This window comes from Heterodontus francisci, chromosome 7 (genome assembly GCF_036365525.1).
Source record: "Heterodontus francisci isolate sHetFra1 chromosome 7, sHetFra1.hap1, whole genome shotgun sequence".
In the NCBI taxonomy this organism is placed as follows: Eukaryota; Metazoa; Chordata; class Chondrichthyes; order Heterodontiformes; family Heterodontidae; genus Heterodontus; species Heterodontus francisci.
In genome coordinates this window covers 74,799,571-74,819,162 of record NC_090377.1, presented here as the reverse complement: position 1 = coordinate 74,819,162, position 19,592 = coordinate 74,799,571, and the positions used below count along the sequence as shown (strand labels likewise).

The window sequence follows — 19,592 nt, the reverse complement described above, 5'->3', positions numbered from 1 at the left end:
CCTTCTCTGTACTGCCTCCAACGCATTTACATCCTTCCTTAAATAAGGAGACCAGTACACAGTACTCCAGATGTGGTCTCACCAATGCCCTGTATAGCTGAAGCATAACCTCCCTACTTTTGTATTCAATTCTCCTTGTGATAAATAATATTCTATTAGCTTTCCTAATTATGTGCTGTACCTGCTTTTGTGATTCATGCACTAGGACACCCAGATCCCTCTGCATCTCAGAGCTCTGCAATCTCTCACCATTTAGATAACATGCTTCTTTTTTATTCTTCCTGCCAAAGTGGACAATTTCACACTTTCCCACATTATACTCCATTTGCCAGGTCTTTGCTCACTCACTTAACCTATCTATATCCCTTTGCAGTCCCCTTATGCCCTCTTCACAAGTTACTTTCCTACCTATCTTTGTGTCATCGGCAAATTTAGTAACCATACCTTTGGTCCCTTCATCTAAGTCATTTATATAAATTGTAAAATGTTGAGGCCCCAGCACAGATCCCTGTGGCACACCACTCATTACATCTTGCCAACCAGAAAATGACCCATTTATGCCTACTCTCTCTTTCCTGTTAGCTAGCCAATCTTCTATCCATGCCAATATGTTACCTCCATCACCATGAGCTTTTATTTTCTGCAATAACCTTTGATGTGGCACCTTATCAAATGCCTTCTGGAAAACTAAGCACAATACATCCACCGGTTCCCCTTTATCCACAGCACATGTAATTCCCTCAAAGAACTCCAATAAATTGGTTAAACATGATCTCCCTTTCACAAAACGGTGTTGACTCTGCCTGATTACCTTGAATTTTTCTAAATGCCCTGCTATACTGTCTTTAATAATAGCTTCTAACATTTTCTCTAAGACAGATGTTAAGCTAACTGGCCTGTAGTTTCCTGCTTTCTGTCTCCCTCCCTTTTTGAATAAAGGAGTTATATTTGCTATGTTTCAATCTAACGGAACCTTCCCCGAATCTAGGGAATTTTGGAAAATTAAAACTAACGCATCAACTATCTTACTAGCCACCTCTTTTAACACCCTAGGATGAAGTCCATTAGGACTCGAGGACTTGTCAGCCCGCAGCTCCAACAATTTGTTCAGTACTGCTTCCCTGGTGATTGTAATTTTCTTGAGTTCCTCCCTCCCTTCCATTTCCTGCCTTACAGCATTTACTTGAATCCTCAATAGTGAAGACTGATGCAAAATATCTGTTCAATTCATCTTCCATCTCCTTCTTTTCCCGTTATTAATTCCCCAGACTCACTTTCTATAGGACTAACGCTCACTTTGTTAATTCTTTTTTTAAAACATCTAAAGAAACACTTACTGTCTGTCTTTATATTTCTAGCTAGCTTTCTCTTGTACTCTAATTTTACTTTCCTTATCAATCTTTTAGTTATTCTTTGCTGTTTTTTATATTCTGTCCAATCTTCTGACCTGCCTCCCATCTTTGCACAATTATAGGCGTTTTCTTTAAGTTTGACATTATCTTTAACTGTTTTAGTTAACCACAGATGGCGGGTCCCACCCTTGGAATTTTTCTTTCTCGTTGAAATGAAATGTATCTATTCCGTGTATTGTGAAATATCCCCTTAATTGTCTGCCACTGCATCTCTGTTGACCTGATTTAACCTGATTTGCCAGTTCACTTTAGCTAGCTCTGCTTTCATGCCCTCATTATTGCCCTTATTTAAGTTTAAAATACTAGTCTTGGACCCACTTTTCTCTCCATCAAACTGAATGTAAAATTCAACATATTATGATCACTGCTACCTAGGGGCACCTTAACTATGAGGTCATTAATTAATCCTTTCTCGTTGCACAATACCAGGTCTAAAATAGCCTGCTCTCTGGTTGGCTCCAGAACGTATTGTTCCAAGAAATTACCCCGAAAACATTCTGTGTACTCCTCATCTAGGCTACCTCTGCCCATCTGATTTTTCCAATCTATATGTAGGTTAAAATGCCTCATAATTGTCGCTGTACCTTTCTGACAAGCCTGCCATTATTTCTTCCTTTATACCCCGTCCTACAGTGTGGTTAATATTAGGTGGCCTGTACACCACTCCAAGTGACTTCTTGCCTTTATGATTTCTCATCTCTACCCAAACTGCTTCTATACCCTGTTCTCCTGCGCTAATACCATAATTAATCAACAGAGCTACCCCTCCACCTTTTTCCTAGCTTCCTATCCTTTCTAAATGCCATGTACCCTTCAATATTCAGGTCCCATTCTATGTCATCCTGCAGCCATGTCTCTGTAATGTCTATCAGATTGTACTTCTTTATTTCTGTTTGTGCTCTCAGTTCACCTGTTTTGTTTCGATTGCTACTTGCATTCAGATACAGAGCCTTTAGTTTTGTCCTTTTATTATTTTTGTAACCTCTAGCCTTACCTGTTGATTTACTCATAGATTTGTACGCTCTCTCCCTTCCTTTCACAGTCTGTTTATCATTTCCCATATGAATACCTTTCTCTCTTGCCTTGTCTCTACTCCTTGATTTACCACATCTTCCCAAATTTGATCCCTTTCCCCCACTATTCAGTTTAAAGCCCTCTCTACTTCTCTAGTTATGCGGCTCGCTAGAACACCGGCCCCAGCATGGTTCAGGTGTAGACTATCCCACGGTACAGCCACCACTTTCCCCAGTACTGTTGCCAGTGCCCCACAAATTGGAACCCACTTCTACCACACCAGTCTTTGAGCCACGCATTAATTTCTCGAATCTTATTTGCCCTATGCCAATTTGCATGTGGCTGAGGTAATAATCCAGAGATTATTACCTTTGAAGTTCTAACCGGAAAAGACCATGAGGTTTATTCCCTGTTGCCAGATGAGAGTTCATCAAGTTATGAACTGACAACAAATGCTATCCTTGGGGTATATGAATTAGTACCCAAAGCCTATCGCCAAAAGTAAGAAGCGAGCGAATCAAACTTATCTGGAGTTTTTTTTTAAATTCATTCATGGGATGTGGGTGTCGCTGGCCAGGCCAGCATTTATTGCCCATCCCTAATTGCCCTTGAGAAGGTGGTGGTGAGCTGCCTTCTTGAACCGCTGCAGTCCATTTGAGGTAGGTATACCCACAGTGCTGTTAGGAAGGGAGTTCCAGGATTTTGACCCAGCGGCAGTGAAGGAACGGCGATATAGTTCCAAGTCAGGATGGTGTGTGACTTGGAGGGGAACTTGCAGGTGGTGGTGTTCCCATGCATTTGCTGCCCTTGTCCTTCTAGTTGGTAGAGGTCGCGGGTTTGGAAGGTGCTGTCTAAGGAACCTTGGTGCATTGCTGCAGTGCATCTTGTAGATGGTACACACTGCTGCCACTGTGCGTCGGTGGTGGAGGGAGTGAATGTTTGTAGATGGGGTGCCAATCAAGCGGGCTGCTTTGTCCTGGATGGTGTCGAGCTTCTTGAGTGTTGTTGGAGCTGCACCCATCCAGGCAAGTGGAGAGTATTCCATCACACTCCCGACTTGTGCCTTGTAGATGGTGGACAGGCTTTGGGGAGGCAGGAGGTGAGTTAATCACCTCAGGATTCCTAGCCTCTGACCTGCTCTTGTAGCCATGGTATTTATATGGCTACTCCAGTTCAGTTTCTGGTCAATGGTAGCCCCTAGGATGTTGATAGTGGGGGATACAGTGATGGTAATGCCATTGAATGTCAAGGGGAGATGGTTAGATTCTCTCTTGTTGGAGATGGTCATTGCCTGGCACTTGTGTGGCGCGAATGTTACTTGCCACTTATCAGCCCAAGCCTGGATATTGTCCAGGTCTTGCTGCATTTCTACACGGACTGCTTCAGTATCTGAGGAGTCACGAAAGAAGTAAGCAGCTGGCTTTTGACCAGTGGCTGAGGGCTTTTAATGTACATCTCAGCTATGAGTAATTCAGTCAGAGGAATTTAAACACTCTCTCCCACTCTCCATAAAGACCCAAGTAGAGGAGCCGTTCTGGCTGATGAGTTTGTTTTCACTTATAAGTTGTTTCCCAGGGGAGAACCTTCCCTAATCACCCCCACAAATCCGAAAAGGATAAAGGGTGGGAATGTGATAGGAGCCCAAGCATTCCTGGGAGAGAAAGAAAAGCAGGAGACACAGGGGGTCCTCCTCTAGTCAAAAAGGAAGGTGCTGTGAACAGGAGTGAGACCCGGAGGCCTGTGTGCTTCCATTGTAACAAGGCAGGTCATCTAAAAGCTGACTGCTGGAAACTGAAGGGAAAACCTGTAGGGTTAATCAGCGCACATCCGCACAGTGAAGAAGGAATCCTGGATTAGAGCACAACAAAACAAGCTGTGGCTTTAACTGCAGTAAGAGTACAACCCAGGAAGTTTACTACTCTGTTACGACCAGATGAGAAAGGTGTCTAGGGGTCTTTTACTGGCTTCACCTGGTCTTATTGTAACAGGGTTTGATTTTTAAACACACTGTGTTTTGAGCTCCCCCTTGGTGAATCCTTGTTCACCGCTTTCCAATTATAAAGCAAAGAAATGAGCACACCAGGTTTTCTTAGGTTTAAAGAAGAAAAGTGAAATTTATTTAAACTTAAACTCTAATTCAGTTAACGCCTACGGATATACGACGCGTGCACACTAGCATGCACACGCAATACACGCATGCAAATAGGGACAGAAAAGAGCAGAAGATAAATAAAGTAGAGAGGTTTGAAGCAGTCTCTGAAGGGGGTTTCTTTTTACTGTTTCTGTGTTTCCAGCTCGACGTAGAGTCTTTGATTGTAGACAGCTCTTACTTTTCGTTGGGGCCCAGTATTCTTCTTAATTCTTGCTCACGTAGGAGACCTTTCTGTCTTTGAGGTTATGTGTCTTCAGTGGTTTCCGAAGCTGGTGAGAATGAGATGAGAGCAGACAGGAGAGGGGTTCTCAGTCCAGGAGCAAACAGCTTTCTGACTTTCTTTCTCTCTGCAAGTTCAAATTCAAACAGCTAGTTAGTCATGTGACTAAACTGGCCTGACCAGGTCTTCTGTGTATTGGAGAAGCCGGGACTGGGTCCTTTGTTCCAACACTGTCTGCTAGCATGCAAATGTCTTTCCAGTCAGGGGCTTGACAATTCCTTGTGATAGGCTCTCTTTTCTTCCCAGCCACAATTTTAAGTTTTAATGTTCATGAGGCGAAATAATGTATGCCTCAGTCTTGGCAGGATGACAACTGCAAGTGCAGGAAAAGTTAATAGGATTCCTGAAGGCTATCAGGGTTTTATGTTTGAAGGGAAAGTAATCCCATACCCCTGGAGTGGGGCAAGTAAGCCCAATAGTAATTCTCAGGGACACAGGGGCCACTTGATCCCTTTTACTGGGAAAAGTCCTGACCTTTCCCCCAGAGAGTGCAGTGAACACCAGAATGGTGGTGAATGGTATTGGAGGGCAGTGTATGCCTGTACCTGTGCACCGGTTGCACCTGGAGTGCAACCTAGTTTCGGGACTGGTGTCGGTATGGGTTGTCCCTAGTTTGCCTGTGGAAAGGGTTGACCTGCTGCGAGGTAATGATCTGGCAGGAGTGAAGGTGGTAGCCCCCCCCAGTAGTGAAAGAGAGACTGCAGGAGGTAAGAGAGACAGGGCAGTGGCAGGAGACAGTTCCCTGAAGTTACCCTGAATGTTTAATGAGTGAGGCCATGATCAAACCAGCTCCCCCAGAGGAGACTGAATTAGCACTGCAGGCAGATGACCATGAGGGCTGTCTCTCTGACACTTTCTTTGGAAAGTTAGAAGACCCAGGGAATGAGTTAAATAAATCTTCCCTAGCTGATGCTCAGTGAGCTGACCCATTATTGTGAGAGTTAGCACAGGCTGCCCAGTCTGAAATTGAAGCAGAGGGAGTCCCTGATTGCTACTACCTAAAGGATGAGGTACTGATGAGAAAGTGGAGTTCTGCTCACAGACTTGAGAGCAAGGAGTGGGCAGTAGTTCACCAGTTAGTGGTGCTGCAAAGGTACCGGAGAGAAATATTAAGTAGGGCCCATGAGACTACAGTGACTGTAAATGCTGGCATATGAAAGACAAAAGCCTGCATAAGACAGCAGCTTGACTGGCCAAAACTCCACAAAGATGTGGTGGAGTACTGCAGGAGTTGCTACATGTGCCAGGTTGAGGGGAAGCCCCAACCTACAGAGAAATGTCCTGTACTGGTGTTAGGAAGACCCTTCAGCAGAGGCTGGTGAATTGTAAGGGACCCCGCCGAGAGCCAAATGTGACAGGCAGGCATAAGGCTGGCAAAAGGTTAGAAAGGGAAGGGGAAAAAGCGACCAAGAGGGCAGGTTAAAGGAGGTCCGGGAGGAATCCCGGATGAAAACCGTTACTGTCCGGTCAGCCAAATCTGAAAAATTTGAAAAGGTAGATCCCACCTCCTGCATTGAAAATGCCTACACTAGAGGCACCCTACCAGAGTTGCTAACAGCATTTACAGGAACCTGCAGAAACAAAGAAAGATCTCTAGGGGGCAGAGAAACCGTGAAGGTGATGTCTCACCTAGTCGAAGTGCCACAGGGGAGTGCAATAGACTCTGCACAAATATCTGCAAGCAGGAGTCTCCCAGAGGACAAAGGGGAGATTAGCAAAGAATCCTCCCCACAGTCTGAAAAAAAGAGAACTACCCATCCCCTGAAGTCAAAAGCCTTTGCATGACTCAGCAAAGCACTGAGAGTTCAGGATAGACTTGCCCGCCCCCCCGCTACTGACTCTTCTGGAAAAAATTCCAACTCAGGGATAATTAAATCTAATCCCGCCCCCTCCTCCCCCCGCCCCTTTGCAGACCTCAGCAGGAACAAAGACCCTAGGCAGTCATGGAAATGGGCAAACTGAAGAAGAGCTTCCTCAAAAAAAACACATGTTTACTGGGATGCCAAAAAGGGGGCAGTTAAAACAGCACTGGGCACCAAGAAAAGACAGGCTGTAATAAGATTTAGGATATATGAATGAATATGAATGAATGAAAGAGAGAGAGACGTGTGTTTTTCCCCCTGTATCTTATATTTTATCTCTCGACCCTTTTAATGAAATGCTCTCTTTAAAAATCACATTTCATTCTGCTGGGAGTGGAGGTGTCATGCAGGCCCCCATCTGCCAAGAATGAGGCATATTAATTTTGTCATATGAACATTGATTTTAAACTGTTGCTGGAGTGAAGCAAGGACTTGTTAAAAAAAAATCACCAGACACTTGCCTGGAAGGATATTTGCATACTAACAGACAGTGCTTGTGGAGGCAAAGGGCTATTCCCTTGTCCACTTAGCCCACAATGGATTTTGATCACCAGACATTGAAGGTGTAAGGAAGAGCATTCCAGAGACTGCTAAGGTGATACAATCCACAAAAGTGAAGACTGGTTAAACCAGCTAGTCTCATGACTAACTGGCTGGTCCAGGGTTTTTTGAATTAGCCACAGAGTCTTTGAACTGAGAGAGACTGTTTGCTCCTGGACTGTAAAGACCTCTCCTGGCTGGCTTGCCACAGCCTCTCCTGTCTGCTCCCATCTCTTTCTCACAGACTCCAAATCCACTGTAGATGTGAACCACAAGAGAGAAAAGTCTCCTACATCGAACAAGGTTTAAGAAGAATACTGGGCGCCAATGAAAAGCAAGACCTACCTACAATCAAGGACCCTGCATGGAGCTCGAAGAACAGTAATCAAAACCATCTTCAGATATTGCCTCAAGCTTTTCCACTTTATTTCTTCTGCTCTTTTCTGTCTCTATCTGCATGTGTGTATCGCATATGCAAGCTAGCGTGGGTGCGTTGTGTATCCATAGGTGTTAACCAAATTAAAGTTAAGTTTAGTAAAGTTCAAGCTTTTTTCTTTAAATCTAAGAAGACCTGTTTGGCTGGTTTCTTTGCCTTATAATTGGAAAGCAATGAACAAGGATTCACTCGGGGGAGCTAAAAAAGCAGTCTGTTGAAAATTAAACCCTGTTACGGTAAGACCAGGTAAAGGCTCAGAGGGAACCCTAGACCCCTTTCTCACCTGGTCGTAACACATTGTTTAAAAAGGGAGAAAGGGATAGACTGAGTAATTGCAGGCCACTCAGCCTGACCTCTGTAGTGGGAAAATTATTGGAAAAAATTCTGAGAGACAGGATAAATCTTCATTTAGAAAAGCACAGATTAATCGGAAACAATCAGCATGGATTTGTAATGGGAAGGTAACAAAGAGGGTCAATGAGGGTAATACATTTAATATAGTCTATATGGATTTTAGCACGGCTTTGATAAGGTCCCACATGGAAGACTGGTCACAAAAGTAAAAGCACGTGGGATCCAAGGCAAAGTGGCAATTTGGATTGAAAGTTGCCTCAGTGGCATGAAGCAAAGGGTAATGGTTGGGTGTTTTGTGACTGGAAGGCTGTTTCCAGTGGGGTGCTGCAGAGCTCCTTGTAGACTAGTACGGACACAGTGGGCCAAATGGCGTCCTTCCGTGCTGGAAATTTCTATGATTCTATCATGGACAGATGTATCTGCGACAGGTAAATGGTGAGGATAAGGTCAAATAGTTTTTTCTCTTGTGTTGGTTCTTTCACTACCTACCACAAGACCAGTCTGGCAGCTATATCCTTCAGGACTCAGCCAGCTTGCTGAGTAGTGGTGCTATATTGAAGTCCTCCAAACAGAGTACTTTCTGTGCCCTTTCTACCCTCCGTGCCTCTTCCAAGTAGTGTTCAATGTGGAGGAGTACTGTTTCATCAGTTAAGGAAGGGCAGTAGGTGGTAATCAGCAGGAGGTTCCCTTGACCATATTTGACCTGATGCCATGAGATTTCATGGGGTCAGGAGTCAATGTTGGTAGGGCCACTCCCTTCCAACTGTGTATCACTGCCACTTCTGGTCGGTCTGCCCTGGTGGTGGGACAAGACATACTCAGGGATGGTGCTGGAGGCATCAGGGACAACAGCTGTAGATAGGATTCTGTGAGTATGGTTATGTCAGGCTATTGCTTGACTAGTCTGTGGGACAGCTTTCCCAATTTTCCCACAAATTCCCAGCTGTTAGTGAGGAGGACTTTGTAGGGTTGACTGGGGTGCATGTACCTTTGTTGTATCCAATGCCTCGGTCAATGTCTGTTTCTTTTTCCATAGCAGTTTGATGCACCTGAGTAGCTTCCTAGCCCATTTCAGAGGGTGGTTAAGAGTCACCCACATACCTATGTGGCTGGAGGCACATGTAGGCCAGAGTGGGTAAGGACAGCAGAATGCCTTCCCTAAAGAATATGAGTGAACTGTGGATTTTTACAACAATCTGGTAGTTTCATGGTTACCATTACAGCCACTAGCTTTTATTTTAGATTTATTTAGCTAATTGAATTTAAATTCTCCAGCTGCCATGGTAGGATTACTAGTCCAGTAACATTATCACTATGCTGCCATTCCCAATCTGATAACAGAGAGAAGGGCATTGATGAAGTATGTGAAAATTGTTGAGCCAAGAATGCAGCCTTGTGGAACCTACAAGGCTGTGGACCAAGAGCTGGGGCTATGGTGATTGGCTGTGACTACCACAGCATCTTGCTGTGCACCAGGTATAACAACAGTCACTGGGGTGTTTTTCATTTAACTCTTATTGACCAGATTTACAGGGCTCCTTGGTGCCAGACTTAGTTGAATGCTGCCTTGATATTGAGGGCAGTTACTCTCACCTTCCCTCTGGCATGCAGCTCTGAAATTTTCATATCAGGATCAAGGTTATATTGAGGTCCAATGCTGACTGGTTCTGGTGGAACCTGAACTGACTGACTGAGCATGTTATTGGTGAGTAGATTTTATGTGATGACACTATTGACTATTTCTTCCATTACTTTAGTTATGATTGGGAGGAGACTGCTCGCGCAATAATTGGCTGGGTTAGATTCATCCTGCTTTTTGTGGGACAGCCATGCCTGGGCAATTTTCCATGTTATCTGGTAGATTCATATAGCATAACTGCACTGGGCTAGCATGCTCAATGACTAATTGATAAGTTTTGTTCTATAGGTCTTGAGCCCACAGCCAGGCCTGTAGCTTTTCTTGTGTCCAGTGTACTCAGCTGCTGCTTAATTTTTTTAAAAATTCTTTCATGGGATGTGGGCCTCGCTTATTGCCCATCCCTAATTGCCCTTGAGAAGGTGGTGGTGGTTAACGTTACATATGTTAATTTAATGTTGAACTGTACTTATTTCTACTTTGATTTTACATTTTTAGTCTTTTATATTGTTTTTGTTTACTTAAGTAATTCATGCATTTCCAGGTTCTGGTTCCTGTTTTGTCCAATACAAGTAATCATTTGGGGTGGCCACAGGCAGTATCCCATGATATCAAGAAACATATTGGAATGATAAAAGGCAAAATATTTGTTGTTCATGGCCAAATGGAAGGGAAAACTATTTTGCCATTGCCTCCTGTTCCTGAAAGTATCTTTGAAAACCAAGAAATGGAAATTCAAGATAAGTATGTTTTTTCACTCCAGGATTCTGACACTTAATTTCAGACTTTCTGATTTCTCATAAGTACTCATTAGCAAATGTTGCAAGTTCTTTGTTTGGTTTTGGAAAAAGTTATTCATGATTTCATAAAATAATGACAATCCTGCCTATCACAATCTTTGAAGGTCTTTGATGTTATATTGTGATGGGTTGTAATCAAAGCATAACTATTTTAATATTTAGAATAAAACTTGAGGAAATTAAGGGAGAAGATTGATGAACTGTTTTTAATGCATCTAGAAAATTACAGAAACTGAAAATGATAGTTATAAATATGACTGCACACTTTGTGTTACTACTCATCATGTCATAGAAACACCTACTGATGCATTATATTCTGATAATGTGAAATTGATGTTTATAGGGCCGGATTTTATTCTGACGATGGGGATCCTGGTGGTGGGCTGGAAGGCAGGGGGAGACCCCGCCTTTGTCCTCTGTTGGACCCCCGTTGTAATGAAATTGCAAGCAGCCAATGAACCACCTGCCATTCGGGATGCTGTCCCTTCAAGGGATGAGCTCCAGCCTCCAGAGCTGTTGGCCAATTGGAAGGCCAGTAGCTTTGCAGAACCAGCAGCGCCACCAGAAGCAGTGGCCACTGCCAATTATGCAAGAGGCCCTGCAGAGGAATAGAATGGAGAAGACCCCAGGATAGGTAAGTGGGGTTGGGGTTGCTGGGGCCATTCAGGCAGGCCTCTGCAATGGGATGGGGGCCCTGGATTTCCCCCAAGGGAGGGACCCAGCCCTTGACCCCGCTAGGAGGCTACCAGGCTTTACCTAGCAGCCTCTCCCCATGATGGCAGGCCTCTTTGCCTTCAACAAAATTGAGGTGGTGGTGGGAAGAGGCCCTTAAGTAGCTATTTAATTGGCTACTTAAGGCATCAATTGGGCTGGGCAGGAAGGCCGTCCTTGGCCTTTCCCGTCCCAGACAAAATGGCAGGGGGCCCAGGCAATGTCGGGAATGTTGCCTCCTGCCATTTTGTTTGCTCCCTCCTTCCTTGCCAGCCTCCAAGGGCAGCACAAAATCCTGCCCATAGTCTTTTTCTTTTCAAGCTTCATTATATCAACATGATGGTGAATCACCACCTCAGTGAAAGTGTAACCTTATTAGTAATCTACCCACACAAGGAATATGAATCTCAGAAACTCATCTCTTGCTTTCTGATTAAAATACGTCAGCCATGGCTCAGTTGGTAGCACTCTGTCTCTCCTTTGAGTCAGAAGGTTGTGGGTTCAAATCTCACTCCAGGATTTGAGCACTAAATTCAAGGCTGACACTCCAGTGCAGTACTGAAGGGGTGCTGCACTGTCGGGGGTACCATCTTTTGGATGAAATGTTAAACAGAGGCCCCATCTGCTTTTCAGGTGGATGTAAAAGATCCCATGGCACTATTTTGAAGAACAGCAGAGGGGTTATCCTCGGTGTTCTCACCAACATTTATCCCTCAATCAACATCAGAACAACAGGTCATTATCACATTGCTGTTTCAGAGACCTTGCTGTGTGCAAATTGGCTGCCATGTTGCCTACATTGCAACAGCAACTACAAATCAAAAATGCTTCATTGTCTGTAAAGTACTTTCAGACATCCTGTGGTCATGAAAGGCACTATAAAAATGCAATTCTCCTTCATCTTTTTATTATATCACAGACACTTGAGAAACTGATATTTGTTCAGATCAGCTTTTGTAATTTGTTATGCATGCCAAGTAGGTGAAGAGATACTACAGAGTGTTATTATCCCTGTAGAGATCAACAAACCAAAAGAATCAAATTTACCGACCAACCCCAATAGAAAAAACAAACGGACAAGGTTTCACTTTTATGAATTTGCTCCAACAATCAAACCAAAATCAACATAAATTAAACATGAAATAACAGACAAATCACAGTCAATATATATCATTTGCAGATTACACATTAATTATACGATGCAACAGATAGATCTCTCAGATTTACTGAGCCGTCCTCTCAGCAAAGAAGGTACTGAACAGCCACAAAGTTCTTCAAAACTCTGAACTACTTCAGGTAGATTTCCGGCTCCTGTCCTCCAAGATGCAGGCACTGATGTAATACCTCCTCGTTGATAGAGAGTGTTGCAGTCTTCCCATCAATGTTTCGGTCTTGTTAACATTTTAACATCCTCGACCCTACTCATGACAGTCTCGATGTCATGGTTCCACGAGCATTTCTTTAAGTCACTGAAAGCAGCTGCTGCAACTCGTATTTGCCAATGGCCAGGTCCCAGAATCAGTTTTCTCTCTGCAGCTTGTCTGCCAAAAAACCTGCAGCCTGCTTAAACCCTACAAGCCTGAAATTTGAGCTTGGATGGCTCTAGTCACATGCCTCTGATCAAATGACTGTGTCTTATCTGGTTCCAACCAGTTTCTGTTTCCACACAAACCTGAAGTTTTAGTTTCCCTTTCAGTTAGGATCTGTCTCCAAAAAAGCGAGCTTTGAAACCAGAGTCAGTGCACTTAACAGAATTCAACAAATCATCTGTTCCAACAAAAGTCTGCACATGCTTCCCCACTGGACCCTCGAAACCATAGACTCCATCACAAGAGCCATCTGAAATGTAACGATTTTAATTTATTGCAAGGAAGAAAAGATATGCATTTATTTTGGGACCTTTACAAGAATCATCTACAAGGCACAAGTCAGGAGTGTGATGGAATACTCTCCACTTGCCTGGATGAGTGTGGCTTCAACAACACTCAGGAAACTCGACACCATCCAGGAAAAAGCAGCCCACTTGATTGGCACCCCATCCACTGCCTTAAACATGCATTCCCTCCTCCACTGATGCACAGTGGCAGCAGTGTGTACATTCATAAGATGCACTGCAGCAATTCACCATGTCTCCTTTGACAGCACCTTCCAAACTTGCAAACAGTGGCACAGTGGTTAGCACCGCAGCCTCACAGCTCCAGCACCCGGGTTCAATTCTGGGTGCTGCCTGTGTGGAGTTTGCAAGTTCTCCCTGTGTCTGCGTGGGTTTTCTCCGGGTACTCCGGTTTCCTCCCATAAGCCAAAAGACTTGCAGGTTGATAGGTAAATTGGCCACTATAAATTGCCTCTAGTATAGGTAGGTGGTAGGGAAATATGGGGACAGGTGGGGATGCGGTAGGAATATGGGATTAGTGTAGGATTAGTATAAATGGGTGGTTGATGGTCGGCACAGACTCGGTGGGCCGAAGGGCCTGTTTCAGTGCTGTATCTGTAAACTAAACTAAACCTGCAACCTCTTCCACCTAGAAGAACAAAAACAGCAGATGCATGGGAACACCACCACTCGCAAGTTCCCCTCCAAGTCACACAGCATCCTGACTTGAAAATATATCGCTGTTCCTTCACTGTCACTGGATCAAAATCCTGGAACTCCTTCCTTAATAGCACCGTGGGTGTACCCGCACCAAATGAACTGCAGCGGTTTAAGCAGGCAGCTCACCACCACCTTCTCAAGGGCAATTAGAGATGGGCAACAAATGCTGGCCTAGCCAGTGATGCCCACATCCTATGAAAGAATAAAAACCAATAAAACTTTTGCAAGAATTTAAGATGTTGTCAAATCCAGAAAACTACTTTGGGTTGTGCATGTTAAAGCTACTGCTGAAAAACAAGTACTGGATGTGGCAAAAGTAATGCTGCATTACTGCTTATGGTCTAGGAATGTCCAATCCTCTTTTCAGATCTGGTGGGAAATAATAAGTTGATTGTAGAGGATTTTCAGAAGTCTGGACTACTTCATTGTTGGAGTTGGACAGAATATTTATATTTAAACTCTTACATTTGCACACATGCATGGACTTGTCAATATTTTCCATTATTTGCGAGGTGGTATTGGGGGACGACAAAGGATCCAGGCAAATGGGACTTAAACTGTTCTTGGCCTTTTTCAGACCAGTTGCTGTTGTCTTCTGTCACCATATTCTCATTCAATTAGCCTCCCCCTTAACCCATTCACAGCCCCCTTTTTCCCTCACTGATACCCCTTCACTATTTTGCCAGTCATCAGCCAGTTCCTGTCTTTACATTTCCATTTCAAAGGGTAAATTTTCTGCTTCTGTGGCCCAAGAACCTCCACCTTGTATCTTTTCATCTATTGAAACTAATGGATACAAAATCATGGACTCGGGCAATAATTTCCTGATGCATGTACACAATATGCACCAAAAGCACAGAAGCTGGAAATTTGTTTTTAAATGCACTATTAGTAAGTTTGATAATTTGTATAATCTTTAATCAACATAATTTTTCATGAACAAAAATGCTTGTAAAATACTCAAAATTATTAGTTATGCAGTTTCCAGATTTATGTTTTTTTTCCTTAAGACCCGAATTGGTTTGGAAGAGAGTTTTTTAATTGATTGTTTTCTCACTTTGGACAACAAAATCACACAGGTACCCCCTGTTCATGAGCAGTTTCTAATAGAAAAGCAATACCTGCTAATAAGTTTAAACAAATGTTTAGACTTGTTTGAAATGTTTGAAAATTCAATCACCATTCAAAGTCTTTTGGCGAAAACAAAATCTCTTATTCTTCACAAGACTCTGCAACTTCCTCCAGCTACTGTGGATGGAAAGATTACAAGTTATGAAAATCTGCAAACTGTGGAATCTCTGAATGCACAGATTAAAAGCTCTCTGCAACTGTCCAAATATTATTCTATCACTAGCTGAAGCCCAGGCTTTTGAGACGAAAGACTTTAAGGAAAGCATTGAAAGTTAATCCAGTGGCTAGATTTAATTATGTTCATATGAAATATGTAATCAGCAATATTATTTTGTACAAAATCTTATTTTTGTTGTTAGAAATTCACTTATTGGCTGAATTTTCTTTTTGAAAGTACTTTAGTTGATTCAATTGGCTCATCCACAAAGTGGGATTAAAATGTTAACGCGCGTATTTTCCAATTATAAAATGTTGACTGTTTTCCTATGGAATTTCTCATCTAAGTTTTGATGTGATGAAAGGGTGATGGAAAATTCTAACAGGAAGTGGGCCCTGTACTCAAATACTTATATGAATAGGCCTATACTCTTTGAAATTTCAAAGAATGAGAGGTGATTGCATTGAACCTTATAAGAAGGGGCTTGTCAGGGTAGATGCTGAGAGGTTGTTCCTTTTGGCTGAAGAGTCTAGAAGCAGGGATTGTTTCAGGATAAGGGGTCTATCATTTAAGACTGAGGAGGAATTTCTTGACTGAGGGTTGTGAATCTTTGGAATTCTTTATCCCAGAGGGCTGTGGATGCTCAATCGTTGAGTATATTCAAGGCTAAGATAGATTTCTGGACTCTAGGGGAGCAAGAGATATAGGGATTCAACCAGGAAAGTGGAATTGAGGTCAAAGATCAGCCATAATCTTATTGAATGGCAGCAGGCTCGCTGGGCTGTATGACCTACTCCTACCTTCTTATGTACTCGTAAATCTTCTGAAGGATTGCATTGGACAATGCATGTATTTATAACAGGTAGGGTTTAAGTGTGATGGGTAATGTTTTATAGGTATTATATGTGACTGATGAACTGCACACAAGCTGGGAGAATTTAACTATATATTTCATGATGTTGCTTATAGTAAGTTGAAGGATAGATGTTGGTTTTGCCTGCTTGCTGGTCTTTGCATTGCTGGGTATGTCTGTTTCTTGTTTTTTTCCCCCTTTATGTCTTTTCCTTTTCCTTTTTTGTATGTCATGTTGTTTTATTTCTGTTTTCTTCTTTATCATTGTATCTGTATCTTTATTGTGCTCTGTTCCGGATGCTTTGGTAATTTTTGTCCCTTTTTCGCTCATCTAGGTCTTGTCTTTGGTCCTTCAGTAACTTCCTGCACCTCTGTTGCACGTATTTCGTTTTTGTTTCATCTTTGTCATGTTGGTGTTAGTAGTGCTCTCGTTGCCTTGTGATTTTGTCAGCCAGTTTTTCCTGATGCCTAAGTATTGTCCCTCCTTGCCTTGCTGCAAATCTTTTTGTTTCACCGGAGCCTCTTGTGTCCTCCAACACCTTTGCATTCTTGCTGTGTTGTTCTGGTCCCATTGCAACTTCACCCATTGTTCTTATTGTGCATTCTTGTTACTGTCCTGTAATTTTGCTGTTCCCCCCACGGTCTCCCATCTGCATCTCCCTTAACATCCTCAACATTTTCCCTTTGCTCAATGCTTCCCCTCTGTAGCTGCCTTCCAATTATATCTGTGTAAGTAGATAAATTATAAATCCCCAAGGCTTTCCTCCCCTTTCTATCCCATCGCCTAATCTGATGGTGTCCCCTTACTCTATGCATTCCCTCTCCTCATCTTCTCTGTTTCCCCTTGGCAGTGATTCCAAATTTCTGCAGGCCTCAGTCTCAGCCCTCCCAGTGGTTGGAAAAATTACTTTGTTTTGAAAATGATCACTGGAAGTTGGCAAATGTAGTATAAGCTCTTTGAGCTTTTAAAAAATAAAAAGTTAGTTTTCCTGATTTGGTGAGGAAAAGGTGTATCACAGGATCAGGTTGTGGAAGCAATTGGAAATGGGAAAAGGGTGGCCAACTGCTTGGGTCAAAGCAGGATTGTGGTCTTCAAATAAGGCTATTGGTGGGTGAAATCATGATGAACAAGAAGAGAACTGGTCTAAGGTGGCCAACAGGAAGGAAGTGAAGGTGAGGCAGGACTGTTGGGGCCTAAAGCATTATTAGGTTGGTTGACAATAGGTGGAATACAGAACAGAGTTGTGAAGAAATGGCAGGAGGTGCTAAAGTGAATGAAAGGTAAAAGCAGCAAAAAATGTCATTCAATTAAACATTTTTAAATCAACTTGCCTCACTTTTTTCACAGGGAAGGGCAGGTGGAAGGGCAGGGTGGGGGTAGGGAAAGAAACAAAATGATTTTCAAACCTAAGCAAATCTGCCATAGCACCACCTTATGATGGGCAACTGGCTATTGAAAAATGTCATAATTAATCTTTACATCAGTAGTTTCAAGGTTAAATGTTGCCCAACCTTTTAGCAATATACAGATAGATGCAGACGAAATAAACTGACTGAATGATTCCAATCGATCTAACTTATTGAGAGGCTCTTTATTTATTTTTGTAGCCTTCCACAAATGGACAGGTCTGTACTTCATTCTATTGAGTCCATGGTGATCCAGTGGATGCATCAGATAACCGATGTTATGAAACGGGATTCTGCTCATGTCTTATTTGAAGAAATAAATCCTATTCCAAGTGCAGAAATTAACTTTTGGATGGCAAGGAAGGATAACTTGCTTGGAATATATAAACAGGTTGGTATGTAGAACCAAACTGAAACAGTTTTCTCCTTTTTGTTGCTCAGTTTTTTAAAATGTTGTTGTGACCAGGTGCAAAAGGTGTCTAGGGGTCCGCTACTATCTTCTCCTGGTCTTATTGTAACAGGGTTTAATTTTAAACACACTGTTTAAAGCTCCCCCGTTGTGAATCCTTGTTCATGGCTTTCCAATTATAAGGCAAAGAAACCAACACACCAGGTTTTCTTAGGTTTAAAGGAGAAAAGTGAAGTTTATTAAAACTTACACTTAAACTCTAATACGGTTCACACCTACGGATATATGACACGCCCACGCTAGCATGCACATGTGATATACACATGTAGATAGGGACAGAAAAGAGAAGAGGAAAATATAGTAGAGAGGGGTTTGAGGCAATATCAGAAGAGTTTCTTGCTTACTGTGCACCGAGCTCACTTGATTGTAGGTAGTCTTGCTGTTCGTTGGGCCCAGTGTTCTTCTTAAACCTTGTTCAGATAGGAGACTTTTCTCTCTTTGAGGGTCATGTGTTTTCACAAGATTCAGTTCTGTGGAAAAGAGATGGAGGCAGGCCGGTTTGGAGAGGTTCTGCTTCAGTTCCAGGAGCACACGGCTTTCTCATTTCAAACACTCCATTGGAAGTCCAAATTCCAACAGCCAGCTAATCATGTGACTAAGACTGGTCTGACCACTTTATTTTTATTTTATTTATTTAGAGATACAGCACTGAAACAGGCCCTTCGGCCCACCGAGTCTGTGCCGACCAACAACCACCCATTTATACTAATCCTACATTAATCCCATATTCTCTACCACATCCCCACCATTCTCCTACCACCTACCTACATTCGTGGCAATTTACAATGGCCAATTTACCTATCAACCTGCAAGTCTTTGGAGGTGGGAGGAAACCGGAGTACCCGGCGAAAACCCACGCAGACACAGGGAGAACTTGCAAACTCCACACAGACAGTACCCAGAACTGAACCCGGGTCGCTGGAGCTGTGAGGCTGCGGTGCTAACCACTGCGCCACTGTGCCGCCCACTGTGTTTGTGGATTCTGCAATCTTAGCAGTCAACCTGGAATGCTAGCTCCCCCCACCTTTAACATCTGGTAATCAAAAGTCCATTGTTGGTTGAATGGGTCAGGGCATGGTCCTTTGTCCCTTGTTTCAACACTGTCTGTTACCATGCAAATGTCTTTCCCGTCAGGGGCTTGCAATGTTAAGTTTTAATGTTCATGTGGTGAAATAATGTGTGCCTCAGTCTTGGCAGGTGGGGGGTTTTCCTGACAATGTTAGATCTACAAAGGCAACAATGAATGATAAAGCTGCAATTTTGATAGTGTTTGGTATGTTGCTTCCAATTTAAAATAAAATACTGACATGAAATAATTTGCTGTAACACAATTTAAAAATATTTTTAGTATTTTAAATATAGTTTGTAAAGTATCAATGATATATATAAGGTATATAACAGTATAATTATTAGTGCTCAGGCAAAGCATTTAAACATAGATGTAGCTAATAGTAACCTGACTTTTCTCTCATCAGATGCTGACAGACCTGCTGTGTATTTTCTGCATTTAAAATTCTTTTCCCCAACATTTGCAGTTTGTTTTCTATTTTTGCACATAAACTTTAGTTGCTTGTGACTGGTGCAATGGGTGGTGTACTCATGTGCCATGATACAGAGATATAGGTGTATTCACACTTGTGATTCCTCACAGGGCAAATTCACAATTTCCTCTGCTTCATCACATTAGTGGCGCAGTGGTTAGCACCACAGCCTCACAGCTCCAGTGACCCGGGTTCAGTTCTGGGTACTGCTTATGCAGAGTTTGCAAGTTCTCCCTGTGACCATG

At 42.8% G+C, this 19,592-nt stretch overlaps 1 protein-coding gene across 1 annotated transcript in view; it reads left to right on the top strand.

Annotated features, from left to right (window-relative positions):
• Positions 1–8,416: 8,416 nt before the first annotated feature.
• The window catches only part of dnah9l (dynein, axonemal, heavy polypeptide 9 like), a 563,466-nt gene continuing 552,290 nt past the window's right edge, over positions 8,417–19,592 (top strand). The window contains exons 1-4 of the mRNA XM_068036275.1: positions 8,417–8,465; positions 9,254–9,293; positions 10,227–10,430; positions 17,557–17,728. Of these exons, the coding sequence (XP_067892376.1) occupies positions 8,417–8,465; positions 9,254–9,293; positions 10,227–10,430; positions 17,557–17,728 (465 nt within the window). The remainder of the gene's footprint in view (positions 8,466–9,253; positions 9,294–10,226; positions 10,431–17,556; positions 17,729–19,592) is intronic.